The following is a 13,256-nucleotide window of genomic DNA, read 5'->3' as shown; positions in this document are numbered from 1 at the left end:
TTTCTGCTTTTTTTTTTTTTTTTCTTTTTTCTTTTTTTGGGATGTTGTTTGTTTTTGTTTTGTTGGGTTTTTTTTTTTTTTTTTCCATTTTAATTAATTTACAAACACCCGAAACTACAGCACGGCACGACAGAGCTACAGGGGGGGGCCGGGGGGGGCCCCCCAAGGACCAGCTACACCAAGGAGGGGACAAAGCACACGGGGGGGGCTGCTTGGAATGGGGGGGGCTGCCCTGGGGCTGGGGGGGCCCCCCAGCTCTGTCCAACCCTATGGGAAAGGGGCAGAGCATGAGGGACCCCCCCAAACCCCAAATTTTGAGGGGACACAGCACTGGGACCCCCCCTGAACCCCGATTTGAGCACTGGGGACCCCTTGTACCCCCATTTTTTTTTTTTTGGGGGGGGGGGTTTAGGGGCTGTTTGTGCTTTGCAAACCGCTGGTGGTTTTGGGGTGGGGGGAGGAAAAAGGAATAGGGGATTATTAATAGGGGATGTGGGGGGGACTTGGGGTGCAGGGAGGAGGAAAAGGGGGTGCAGGGAGCCCCCCCCTGACCCACACCATCCTCCCTCAAATGGGGAAAATCCTTTAAAAATCAGTTAAAAATCCCTAACTGGCAGTTTTGGGGGTCCCCCACTGCTGCACCCCAAATGAGACCATGGGGGGGGGGGGGGGGCTGTGCTTTGCACCCTGAAAATTGGGGGGGGGGGCACCCCAAAATTGGGGCATCCTGGGGGGGGTGGGAGCATGTGCTTTAAAGTGGGGGGGGCACCCTAAAATTGTGAAGGGGGTCCAAAGGGAGCTGCACCCCCCAAAGGGAGCTGCACCCCCCAAAGGGAGCTGCACCCCAATATTTTCTGATCCCCCTCCCACCCCGAGGCGCCCCAAGGGCTCTCAAACCCCCCCCCGCCAAAATCTGTGGGGGTTTGGGGGTTCCCTGCTGGGGATGGGGAAACTGAGGCACAGGGGGCTCCCACTGCTTCCTCCTCCTTGGCTCAGCAAGGATTTGGGGGTGCACAGAGATTTGGGGGGGGGGTTCAGAGGGTCGGGCCCCCCCTCTAAATCCTGTCCCCTAAAGCCCCCCAGGAATGAGCAGCAACTCACACAGGGGGTGACACCGAGAAAAGAAACTGGGGAGGCTCTGAGGGGGAGAATTGGGGGTCAGGGGGGAATTTTTTGGGGGGGGGGGATGTCAGGGAGGTTTTGGGGGTACAGAGGGAATTTTTTTTGGGGGGGTGGTTGGGTCCAAGTGCAAATGAAAAAGATCCCAAATGCTCCAAGAAGACGTTTCACAGTGTCTAACGCAGAACTAACCCCGGGGGCACGAGGAGATGAAGGGAGGGGGGGGAAATGCTGGATTTTGGGGGGTACCCCAGGGAAAGGGGAGGGTGGGGGTCCCTCTCCCCCGGCCCCCCATCACTGCAGGACCTGCCCCCTCGTCTCGGGCAGTTTGAGGGCCAGGGAGCTGCCGAGGGCCAGAGCAGCTGAGGCAAAGAGGATGGGCACGGCCTTGGTGATGCCCACGAAGGAGGTGAAGATGCTGATGCCCAGCACGGCTGCCAGCTTGCACAGGGCGTTCAGGAAGCCAAAGGCCGTCGTCCTGGGGAGGATGAGGAGGGTTGGGGTTGGTGGGGGCACCCCCCGGGGGTAGGGGTGGGTGCTCAGGCTCAGGGGGTACCTGCAGAGGGCAGGTGGTACCGCGGAATTGGCACCTGGAGGGTTGAAATGGGCACCTGGGCACTCCAAAATGGGCACCCAGCACCCCAAAGTGGGAACTCCAGACCCTGAAAGGGGCACCCAGCACCCCAAAGTGGGAACTCCAAACCCTGAAATGGGCACCCAACACCTCAAAATGGGAATTCAAAACCTTTAAATAGGCACCCAGCACCCCAAAATGGGAAGTCAAAATCCTGAAATGGGCACCCAGCACCCCAAAATGGCAACTCCAGACCCTGAAAGGGGCACCCAGCACCCCAAAATGGCAACTCCAGACCCTGAAATGGGCACCCAGCACCCCAAAGTGGGAACTCCAAACCCTGAAAGGGGCACCCAGCACCCCAAAATGGCAACTCCAAATCTTGAAATGGGCACCCAGCACCCCAAAATGGGAACTCCAGACCCTGAAAGGGGCACCCAGCACCCCAAAGTGGGAACTCCAAACCCTGAAATGGGCACCCAACACCCCAAAATGGGAATTCAAAACCTTTAAATAGGCACCCAGCACCCCAAAATGGGAAGTCAAAATCCTGAAATGGGCACCCAGCACCCCAAAATGGCAACTCCAGACCCTGAAAGGGGCACCCAGCACCCCAAAATGGGAACTCCAAACCCTGAAATGGGCACCCAACACCCCAAAATGGGAATTCAAAACCCTGAAATGGGCACCCAGCACCCCAAAATGGGAACTCCAAACCCCAAAATGGGAAGTCAAAATCCTGAAATGGGCACCCAGCACCCCAAAATGGCAACTCCAATTCCTGAAAGGGGCACCCAGCACCCCAAAATGGCAACTCCAAACCCTGAAAGGGGCACCCAACACCCCAAAATGGGAACTCCAAACCCCAAAATGGGAACTCCAAACGCTTAGATCGGCATTCAGCACCCCAGCCCCCCAAAATGGGAAGTCAAAATCCTTAGACGGGCACCCAGCACCCCAAAATGAGTACCAGGGCTGACAGGCAGCACCCAGAAACAGCTGGGAACCCACAGCTGGCACCCAGCACCCTAAAATGGGAACTCCAAACGCTTAGATCGGCATTCAGCACCCCAGCACCCCAAAATGGGAACTCCAAACCCTGAAATGGGCATCCAGCACCCCAAACCTCCCACTCAGCACCCAAAACTTCTCACCCAGCACCCAAAACTTCACTCCTTGCACCCAAAACCTCCATCCCGTGGCCTCACCTCTTGTCAGAGGGGTAGAGCTCCACGGTGAGCACGTCGAGCGCGTTCCAGGAGGCGATGCTGACCCCCCCGAAGAGGCAGAGCAGGGCGATCATGGCAGACTCGCTGTTGCCAAAGGACAGGAAGAAGCAGCTGATGCAGGACATGACACTGGAGCCAGCTGGGGGACACGTGAACACGTCAGAGCGCGGGGAAACTGAGGCACGAGGTCGGGACTGAGAGTCCCAAAAGGGAGAGGGAGATGGGGGTGACCCACCAGGAGGTCCCCAGGAGGTCCCCAGGAGGTCACCAGAGATGGGGGTGACTGATGGGTGGGAGGAGGATGAAGAACGTCCTCAAAGGGCGATGGATGTGGGGTGACCCACCAGGGTAAAGGTGATGGATCAAGAGCTGGGGGTGACCCACCAGGAGGTCCCCAGAGATGGAATTGACCAATGGGTGGGAGGAGGATGAGGAAAGTCCCCAAAGGGGTGATGGATGAAGGTGGGGTGATCCACCAAGGTAAAGGTGATGGTGGTGGGTCAAGAGATGGGGGTGACCCACCAGGAGGTCCCCAAGAAATCACCAGAGGTGGGAGGAGGATGAGGAAAGTCCCCAAAGGGTTGATGGACTTTACCCCACCAAGGTAAAGGTGATGGTGGTGGGTCAAGAGATGGGGGTGACCCACCAGGAGGTCCCCAAGAGGCCACCAGAGATGGAGGTGACCAACGGGTGGGAGGAGGAGCAGGAAATTCCTCAGAGGGGTGATGGAGGTGGGGTGACCCACCAAGGTAAAGGTGATGGTGGTGGCTCAAGAAGATCAAGAGCCTGGTTTGTGCTGAAGGCACCTCCAGGACCCCTCAGCCCCACCAGGGCTGCCCCGAGCCCGTCCCGTTGCCCACCCAGCATGCGCAGGCGGCCGATCTTGTCCATGAGCAGGGCCGAGACGATGTTCCCGGGGAGCACAGCCAGGGTGCCCAGGAAGCTGACAAAGTAGATCATGTAGGCGTTGTTGTCGTCGCTGAAGTCCAGCTGGCAGCCCTCCTTGTTGTGCAGGAACGTGCTGTTCACCACCCGGCTGTTGATGAACTTGTACTCGAACAGATCTGGGGGGACAGTGGGGCCACGGGGTCACCCCATCTCCGTGCACACCTGCTGGCCCCTCTCACCCCAGCTGGTGGGTCAGCCACACTTCCATCACCTCCTTGGGGACCACTCTGCTCCTTATCTCTGCCACCCCAACTCCATGGTACCACTGGGGACCTTCCTCCAACCTGGTGGCTCACCCCCATCTTCATCAAAACCCTGCTGGGTCAGGTTATCTCTGCCACCCCAACTCCACGGTGCCACTGGGGGCTTTCCTGACCTTCCTCCAAGCTGCTGGGTCACATTATCTCTGCCACCCCAACTCCATCATGGCACTGGGGGCTTTCCTGACCTTCCTCCAAGCTGGTGGCCCACATCCATCTCCATCCAAACCCTGGGGGCCACCCTGGTGGGTCACCCCCTCCCGGGGACCACATTGCCCCACCTGTGTTGTAGAAGACGGTGGAGATGAAGGTGCAGTTCTTGAAGAAGGTGTTGCTGGAAGTGATGTCCTCGAAGTAGCACTCCTCAAAGAGCGAGTCCTCGAACGTCACCGACTTCATCTTCAGCCCGATGAACCTGCACGGGGGGGGACAGGAAGGAGAGCCCAGCTGCCCCCCAAGCTCGGCCCCAAGCTCAGCAAGGCCAGGCTCAGCCTCCCCTCGCTCACTTGTCGTTGAAATACTCCCCACCACGGTGCACTTGGTTCTCCAGGGTGAAGTTGAAGGTGAAGTGCCGAACCTTCTCGCGCGTGAAGAGCTTGGTGCGCGACGCGTACTCGATGCTCTGCAGGTGCTTGATCATGTCCGGGAACCACACGGTGAGCCCGTAGTAGCTGCGGGGACAGGGGTGAGCGGGCACCACACACCTGGGCTTGCCAGAGCTGGCCCAGGGCTCCCAGGGCTATCCCAGGGATATTTGTTCCATCACATCCCGCTCCGTGCTGCCCCATCCCATCCCATGGATCCCATCCCACTGATCCCATCCCATCCCATCGATCCCATGGATCCCGTCCCATCCCATGGATCCCATCCCGTCCCATGGATCCCATCCCGTCCTGTCCCATGGATCGCATCTCATCCCATTCCATTGATCCCATCCCATCCAATCCCATCCCATGGATCCCGTCCCATTCCATCCCATCCCCGTGATCCCGTGGATCCCATCCCATTGATCCCATCCTATCCCATCCCATCCCATCCCATCCCGTCTCATCAATTCCATCCCATTGATCTCATCCCATCCCATCAATCCCATCAATCCCATCCCATCCCATTGATCCCATGGATCCCATCCCATTGATCCTACGGTTCCCATCCCATTGATCCCATGGATCCCATCCCATTGATCCCATCCCATTGATCCCATCGTCCCCATGGTTCCCATCCCATTGATCCCATCCCACGGATCCCACCCCACCCCACCCCGCAGCACCTGAAGGACATGGTGAACCACACCGCCATCATCATCAGCGTCACCCGCCGGTACTCGGGCACGAAGCACTGCTGGAAGTTGCTCCAGACCTGCGCAGGGACACGGGAGGTGACAAGGACACGGGAGGTGACAGGGGGCACAGGGAGCCCTGGGTGGCCCCGGCCTCACCTGCTGGGACAGGTTGAGGCATCGGACCAGCCAGCGCCGGTACCACGTCCCGGTGTCCGACTGGATCTCGATGAGCTCGTCCTCCCGCTTGATGGTCTTGATGTGGGTGACCTGTGGGTGGGACAGATTGAGGACACCAGGAAGCCACCAAAAACTTCACTCCTTGCACCCAAAACCTCCCATCTTGCACCCAAATCCTCCACCAGCACCCAGCTGTGCCTCAGTTTCCCCACTTGTTACAGCAGCATTCCCCTGGTGGTGCTTTTCCCAGAGGTGGGAATTGCACCCCTGCTCCTGGAGGACACCCCACCCTCACTTGGGGTGCTGGGGACCCCAGGGGGGTCAGCCCTGGGGGGGTCCTTACCGAGAAGACCCTCTCGGGGTGGCCCTTGGCCCTCATGTTGGTGTCGTGGACCTGCTTCAGCACCATCCAGGCCTCGTCGTGCTTCCCGTTCTGTGAGGGCAGGGACGGGTCCCAGGTCACCCTGGGACACCCCAAACCTGGACCCTGACCCCCCATCAGCTGTCCCTGCCTGGGTTCCAGCACCCAACCGGGGATCCCCCCATCATCTTCATCTTCATCACCTCCTCAGGGTCCCCTCATCCCTCTGGGTCCCACCACCCACCTGAGTCCTACCACCTACCCAGGGATCCCTCCCCTCATCTTCATCTTCATCACCTCCTCAGGGTCCCCTCATCCCTCAAGGTTCCACCACCCACCTGAGTCCTACCACCTCCCCAGGGATCCCTCCCTCATCTTCATCTTCATCACCTCCTCAAGGTCTCCCCATCCACCTGGGTTCTACCACCCACCTGGGGACCCCTCCATCATCTTCATCATCTCAGGGTCCCCTCATCCCTCTGGGTCCCATCATCCGCTTGGGGGGTTCCTGCCCAGTTCCACCCCTCTCCAAAACCCACCTGGGGCTTCCTGTCCAGGCCTCACCACCCCCTGGGCGTCCCTTCCTGGGGACCCACTCCAGCTCCCTGATGCACCCCAAATTCCCCGAATTCCGCCCCAGACCCCACCTCAAGGTAGAAGCGTGGGCTCTCCGGCATGGTGGTGAGCGCCCCGATGGCGAAGACCGAGGGGAAGGCGCAGACGAGGACGAAAACCCTCCAGCTGTGGAATTGGTACGCAGAGCCCATCTGGAAGCTCCAGCCTGGACAGGGGGGACAGGACACGGTGGTGGGGCCGAGCCCCGGCTCACCCCCCGTGTGCCACCAGCCCAGGGCTCCTACCGTAGTGCGGGATGATGGCCCAGGCCATGGCGGACGCGTAGATGCCCCCGATCATCCAGAACATGCAGAGCCAGCTCAGGTGCTCCCCGCGCTTCTCCTGCGCCAGGAACTCCGAGAAGTAGGAGAAGACGATGGGGATGGAGCCGCCGATGCTGGGGATGGAGGGGAGGGAGCAGCATCACCCCCTGCCCCACCACACGCAGCGGGGGATCAGCCCCTGCTCTGCGGGTCCCTGTGTGCAATTCACATTTTCTGGGAAAATCCCTTTGCCCAGGATTTTTCTCCCGGGAAGCTGAGAAGCCTCAGAGGAAAAGGAGAACAATAATTATGTGGTTTGCTTCTCCTGCGTTTTGCTGCTTTGGAATGTGGTTTGGAGGTTGCTTGCCCACAGGTGGTTGTTTCATTGGTCTCTGCTGTGAGTTGTTTTCACTCAGTGGCCAACTGGGGCCAACTGGGGACTCTGGAGAGAGCCACAAGTTTTTCATTATTATCTTTTTAACCTTCTGTAAGTATCCTTTCTGTATTCTTTAGTATAGTACAGTTAATATTAATATAATATAGTATCATAATATAATACAGCATCATAAAATAATAAATTAGCTTTATGAGAACATGGAATCATATCCATCATTCCTTCCTTTGTCTGGGGGGAACACAAATACAACAACTGGTCCCCCCGTAAGTATCCTTTCTGTATTCTTTAGTATAGTATAGTTAATATAATATCATAATATCATATCATATCATAAAATAATAAATTTGCTTTATGAGAACACAGAGTCAGATTCATCATTCCTGCCTTCCTCTGGGGGAAACAAAAATACAACAGCTGGCCCTTCCTGTAGGTATCCTTTCTGTGTTCTTTAATATAGTATCGTTAGTATTAATATAATATAGTATCATAATATAATATCATATCATATTGTATCATAAAATAACAAATTAGCCTTCTGAAAACACAGAATCAGATTCATCCTTCCTTCCTTCCTCTGGGGGGGACAAAAATACAAAAGCTGGCCTCCCCTTTAAGTATCCTTTCTGTATTCTTTAGTGTAGTACAGTTTAGCGTTCTTTAACGTAACATAATATCATAAAATAACAAATTAGCCTTCTGAGAACACAGAATCAGATTCCCCATTCCCTCCTTGGTCTGGGGACGAAGGAAGCAAACCCAAGAGCTGGGCCCCCCTTACCCCACGCCCGAGAGCAGGCGGCAGAAGAGGAAGGTGCCGTAGCCCTGGACGAAGGAGGAGAAGAAGGCGAAGACGCTGTTGACGGAGAGGGAGATGAGGAGGCACTGCCTTCGGCCCAGCCGGTCGGCCAGCCCGCCCCACACGAACGCGCCCACCATCATGCCCAGGTACACGATGAGCCCTGGGGAGGGGAGGGGGGGACACACAGCGAGGTCAGGGCTGGGGGACACAGGGACCTGCGCCCCGAGTCGCCTGGAGGAGGGGGAGCATCATGGGACCCTCTCCCTGAAATGCTGGGCGCCCTTGAGGGGAAGGGACAGAGTTCCCTGTTGTCCCCTGCTCTGCTCAAGGACTGTGGGACAAGAGCCCCCAGGACCCCCTCACCCAGCCCTGCCCCCTGTCCCAAGGTTGCCCCATCTCAGGGATGGGGGGCACTGGTGTCCCCTGGGGTTTGGGGGGTGTCAGGCTCTGGCAGGCATCACAGAGAAGGGGGAAGCCATGAAATAAACCCCCGCCCATGGCCCCCCCAAACCCAGCCTCAGCATCCACTGGCCAGCCCAAATTTCAGCCATTGCTCATGCGGGGACCAGTGTGGGATTGGGAGGAGGATGGTGGGAGCCCCACATCCCTTCCTGGACCCCACACCCCATGGCCTCCCAGTTCTTCCTAGTCCCCACATCCCTTCCTGGACCCCATGGCCTCCCAGTTCTTCCTGGTCCCCACACCCCATGGCCTCCCAGTTCTTCCTGGTCCCCACACCCCTTCCTGGACCCCATGGCCTCCCAGTTCTTCCTGTGTTCTTCCACAGCCCCTATGACCCCCCCCCCCCACATCTTCCTGAGCCCCCCATGTCCTTCCCCCTCCCCACCCTCCTGTGCTCCTCAATGTGTCCTCATGTCCCCCTACATTCCCCACCTCCCCACATCTCCCCCCGACCCTCCTGTCCCCCCACACCCCCCTACGTGCCCCCCGTGCCCCTCTCCTCACCCAGCATGCCCTTGTTGGAGTCGGACAGGCACATGTCCTTCTCGGCGCTGGGCAGGACGAAGCCCACCACAAAGATCTCCACGCCGTCAGCCATCAGGGCCAGGCCCAGGACAAAGTAGAGGGTCCACTGGAAGCGGCCGTGGCCGCATTCCTGCAGGATGAGCTCGTACTGCTGCGCCAGCTCCTCCCGGTCCTTCCTCCGCTGCCCCTCGCTGTCATCGAAAGCTCCGGCGGCCGCCGCGGCCCCCAGGCGCTCCCCGCCCTTCAGCGACTCCTGCCGGGGGATCCCTTGGTATTCGCCCTCGTAGATCTCATCCTCCTCATCGTGGCCTTCCGTGGCGTCGCTGGACACCCCCTCCTCCTCGTTGGCGCCCTCGCCCCCTCTGTAGTAGCCGTCCTGGGGCGCGTAGTCTTCATCGTCCTCCTCCTCCTCGAAGCGGGAGTAGGAGCGGCGGGTGTACTCGTCCTGCACTCGGTCCATGCCCCTGCTCACCTTCTTGGCCGCGTGTTTCTTCACCTCCTTGGCGATGTCCTTGGCGCCGCGGATGAAGGCGGTCCGGTCCCGGAACGACTCCTCCATGGTGCCCTCGGGGCTGGCTCGGGGCTGCTGCGGGGGCTGGGGGTGTCTCTGCTGCGGGGGCTGCGCCCTCAGGCCCGGGGTGAGGGGACAGGGGTGGTGGAGCCACCCATCCGTGGTGGAATGGGGGGCGGGAGGACCCTGGATGCCAGCCTGGACCTGGGAAGCCCAGAGAAAAGCAAGGCCGAGTTGGGGGGTGGTGGTGGTGGTGGTGGTGGTGGCCCTGAGTGTCACCTCGCAGTTTTTCTCCATCTCAGATGGAAACAGGAGGATTAGAGGACACAGTCTCAAGCTGCGTCAGGGAAGGGATGGGTTGGATGTTAGGGACAAAAAAAAAATTTCACCCAAAGAATAATAAAGTACTGGAATTGTCCTCCCAGTTGGATATTAGGGAAAGAAATTTTCCACTGAAAGAATAATAAAGTACTGGAATGCTCTTCCCAGGGAGGTGATGGAATCACCATCTCTGGATGTGTTTAAATAAACACTGGACATGGCACTGGGTGCTACAGTTGAGGTGTTGGGGCACAGGTTGGACTCTCTGATCTCAGAGGTCTCTCCCAACCTCATCATTCTGTGGTTCTGTGGTTTGGGGACCCCCTGGTGAAGCAGCAGGTGGGGCTGGGGTGGGGACAGGCTGAGAGGGGCTGGTTCCATGCCAGCCCCTTCCCCTCACCTGGGGGGCTCCCTGGGACCCCCCAGTCCCCCTGGATCCATCCCTTCTGCCCTCATCCCAAAGCACAGGGGGACAGCAGGGACTCAGCTGCCCCTCAGCACCCCAGGACTGAGAGTCACCCCAAAGAACAAGGTCTGGACTGAAGCTCCCCATTCCCCCGGGCACCACAGGGAGGATGAGGAGGTCAGAAGCTTCCCAAACCCTCCCAGCACCGCCCTGGCTGGGTGGCCCAGGGCACAGGAGCCCCTCAGAGGATCCCTGTGAGGGTCCCTCGAGTGACAACGACCCGAGTGTGCCAGGCCACGCTCACTGCAGGAGCTGCCAGGCAGGATTTACTGCAGGAGACGCCAGCCCTGGCACCTGCTGACCCGGCCAAAGGGGGCTGGGGGGGGTCATGAGTCCCCCGGGGGGAGGAAAGGGGCACCCAAATACCTGGGGGTGGCATCTCCTTGTCCCCTCACATCCCAGCATCCCACCCCCTCTTCCCCACACCCACTGCACAGAGCCCGGCTCAGCTCGTGACAGGGACGGACCTGCAGCCCCCCAGCCCCCGATGCTGCTGCTCCTCCACCCTCGGGGGCTGTGGTGACCCCCCCCACACCCCCCCCCAAGCGTTATTTTTATCTCTGGCCAGGCGGGAAGGAGCTGAGAGCAGAGGGACGCAGCCGGCGTCGTGTCCCCCCCTGGCCAGGAGAGGGGACAGGGCACGCAGGGACGCTAAATTTAGAATGGAGCTCTTTGGGAAGGCTGCAGGGAGGGGGGCTGCGGCACAGCACGGGCGGGCAGGTGGTTCTAGAGGATAAAACGGCAAATTCCCTCCCCCGGCTGCAGGGAGACCCCAGTCCCCTCCCCGGGGCTCCTGGATCCGTGACCAAGGTCATTTTGCTCCAGCCAGGCTCGAGGTTCCCTTTGGAATCTGCCCATGCGGGGCCGGCATTGCACAGCCCAGGAGGTGCTGGGGGTCGGGAGGAAGAAGGGGGAGCAGGGAGAGGCTGGGAGCACGGTGAGGAAGAGGATGGGCTGGGGGAGCAAGGTCACGGCTGGCTCCGTGTGACAGAGAGCGGCCGCACCAACCGGGGAGCCTCGAGCGGCCGAGCCGACGCCAGGAGCCAGAGCTGGCTGAGATCGGGGGCTTTGATCCCACAGGAGAGCCAGAAATGCCCCAGAGCACAATCCCTGAAATGTGGGAGCCGGGGAGATGCCCCAAAAATGCCCATTTTGGGGGCTGAACACGGCGCTGGCCCTGCAGCCCCGCCGTGGCGTTGGACGGCTCTGCACAAGGTTATCGGCTCTGGATCTGTCTCCTCCAAGAGGAGCCGAGGATGGATGGACCTGTGCACCCCAAAACCCCCGAGAGTCCCAAGATGGGGGGGCTGCATCCCCCCCCCCCACCCCCCCCCCGCAGCCCCCAGGCTCCCTGCGGAACGCCAGGAACATGGCGACAAGGGGGGAGAGTTGGGAACCGCTCGTGTCCAAGGTCACCCCCCAACATCCCCCCCCTGCTACCCCTTCCCCAAAACCCCCCCGGTTCCCCCCTCCCATCCCTGCGGCGAATTCCCGATCCCCTCCGGCTGCTCTGCGGGGGGAGGATGAGAGGAGCCCCCCAAAAACGCACATCCAAAGGCAGAGCCCGGCTCCCGGGAAGGTTTTCCAGGACAAAATGGCCACAGCAAGTGGGGAAGGAGCAGCCGAACCCCGAATCCATCAGCGGCTCCGATTAACGCCGCGGGGAGGGGGGGGGGAGATGCGGGCTATAAACCCATTTTTTGTTCCCCCTTACCTGGCTCAGCCCTCGCCCCGCTCCAGCTCCTTCCCGGGGGATGCTCCGGTGAGCAAGGATGCTCCGGTGAGCAAGGAGATGACAGAGGATGCTCCGGCAGCGCCAGCAGCTCCCGGGTACCGGCGCTAGCGCCGCAGCCTCCGCCGCACACACGGAGCGCTGGGAGAGTCCATCGGCGCAGCCCCGGGAAGGGAGGGATCAACCACGGCACGCGGGGAGCCGGGGGGGGCTCGGCGGGGGCGGGGGGCTCGGCCCACCGGGGGTGGGGAGCGCTGGATCCCCCGGGATGCGCAAGCGGAGCTCCCGGGGATCGCGGTTCCCGTGATGGAGCCGCCGGGATGGAGCCGCTCCGGAGGCTGCGGGTGCAGGGGGGATGCGGGAGGGGTGGGGGGCATCAAGCGGGGACCCCCCCCCCCCCCACCTCCACCGGAGCTCTCTCGGTGAAGCTCAGCCCGCCCCCAACCCGCGCTGCCGCCCCCCGCCCCCGGCACGGCTGAGTCACGGCCTCCGCGGGGCTGGATCGGGATTTTTTGGGATCAAATCGTCCCCGCCTGGGCTGGTCAGACACGGCCCCGAGGCTACAACGCGACACAAAAAAAAAAAAAAAAAAAAAAAAGATGGATTTTTTTTTTTTTAGGGAATTTTTAGGGCTGGAGATGCACGTTGCAGCACGGGATGTCCAAAGCCACCCCCGTTTTCCATGGGTGGATTGCTGAGGGTGGGAAATTGGGAGCTGCAAAAAAAAAAACCCAAAAAACCCCAAAAACCTCAGGGCTGTGGGGTGCTGGGTGCTCCTGGGACTGGCTGAGCTAAAAGTGGGGGGAGTTTGGGGTGTACCCACAAGCAAGATCCTCTCTGATCCCCTTTAGTGGGATGCCAGCATTCCCAGAGCCCCCTCATCCTGCACCCCAGAATTCCCAGAGCCCTCTCATCCTGCACCCCGACATTCCCAGAGCCCCAAACTTCCCTGAACCCCCCTCCTCCCTCATCCCTCCCCAGTTTCCAGGGTGCCACCCCCAAAGCCTCACACTCTGTCAGGATCCATCGAGATTAGCACTGCACCCCTCAGACTGGGGAAAAACAAAGGATGGGGACCAGTCTGGGAAGGATTGGGAAGCCCTGGGAAGGATTTAGAAATCCACGAGCTGAGAAGCAAATTGTGACATTGATAATTGGGGGAAAAAAAAACCCCAAAAAACCCTAAAAGAGGGGTGGAAGTGCAGGACAAGGGTG

The 13,256-nt window shown here is 59.7% G+C and overlaps 1 protein-coding gene across 1 annotated transcript; it reads right to left on the bottom strand.

Moving 5' to 3' along the window:
- Positions 1 to 67: 67 nt before the first annotated feature.
- SV2A (synaptic vesicle glycoprotein 2A) lies at positions 68 to 12,387 on the bottom strand. Its single transcript, XM_036397806.2, has 13 exons — positions 12,024 to 12,387; positions 8,991 to 9,726; positions 8,004 to 8,184; positions 6,811 to 6,962; positions 6,598 to 6,731; positions 5,933 to 6,022; positions 5,569 to 5,679; positions 5,401 to 5,489; positions 4,637 to 4,801; positions 4,412 to 4,545; positions 3,783 to 3,986; positions 2,902 to 3,061; positions 68 to 1,597 (listed from the first exon to the last, which is right to left on the bottom strand). The coding sequence occupies exons 2-13, from the start codon at positions 9,568 to 9,570 to the stop codon at positions 1,414 to 1,416; spliced, it is 2,184 nt and encodes a 727-aa protein (XP_036253699.1). The 5' UTR covers positions 9,571 to 9,726; positions 12,024 to 12,387; the 3' UTR covers positions 68 to 1,413.
- Positions 12,388 to 13,256: the final 869 nt, after the last annotated feature.

The sequence above is a fragment of the Molothrus ater genome, chromosome 29, assembly GCF_012460135.2.
Source record: "Molothrus ater isolate BHLD 08-10-18 breed brown headed cowbird chromosome 29, BPBGC_Mater_1.1, whole genome shotgun sequence".
NCBI lineage: Eukaryota > Metazoa > Chordata > Aves > Passeriformes > Icteridae > Molothrus > Molothrus ater.
The sequence above is the reverse complement of the archived record's forward strand: the minus strand, read 5'-3'. Positions and strand labels throughout refer to the sequence as shown.